At 66.0% G+C, this 397-nt stretch overlaps 1 protein-coding gene across 1 annotated transcript in view; it reads right to left on the reverse strand.

Annotated features, from left to right (window-relative positions):
- The window catches only part of AIM1L (absent in melanoma 1-like), a 6,860-nt gene that overhangs the window by 5,472 nt on the left and 991 nt on the right, over window positions 1–397 (reverse strand). Inside the window, exons 2-3 of the mRNA XM_010150254.1 lie at window positions 243–290; window positions 38–156 (exon numbers count right to left, since the gene is read on the reverse strand). Of these exons, the coding sequence (XP_010148556.1) occupies window positions 38–156; window positions 243–290 (167 nt within the window). The remainder of the gene's footprint in view (window positions 1–37; window positions 157–242; window positions 291–397) is intronic.

The following is a 397-nucleotide window of genomic DNA, read 5'->3' on the forward strand; positions in this document are numbered from 1 at the left end:
CCTCACCCCGCGTCCTCACCCTGCCACCATCCCCTACCCGCCTCGGATGACCCGGATGGAGATGGTGTGCGAGAGCTCCCAGGACGTGGCGTCAGGGATGTCGCCCCAGATCTCTCGTTTGTGGCCCGCGAAGCCGGCCTCTGAGAAGAGGATGATCTGGGAGAGGGTGACACAGCGGAGAGGTGCTACCGCATCGCGCCCTGCCCCAGCTGGCCAGCCCAGCCCCACTGCGCTCCCCATACCTTGCCAGGTCTCGTGTTGATCTTCCCGAAGCCCTCCTTGTCCGCCGGCTGTGAACACCCAAGGGGATGGATGGGTGAGGAGCGCAGAGGGACATCGGCCACACCAGCCCGAGAAAGCCTCAGCCTCGCGTCTGGCGTCTGCCAATCCCTCCCAC

Source organism: Eurypyga helias, unplaced genomic scaffold (genome assembly GCF_000690775.1).
Source record: "Eurypyga helias isolate BGI_N326 unplaced genomic scaffold, ASM69077v1 scaffold24604, whole genome shotgun sequence".
NCBI lineage: Eukaryota > Metazoa > Chordata > Aves > Eurypygiformes > Eurypygidae > Eurypyga > Eurypyga helias.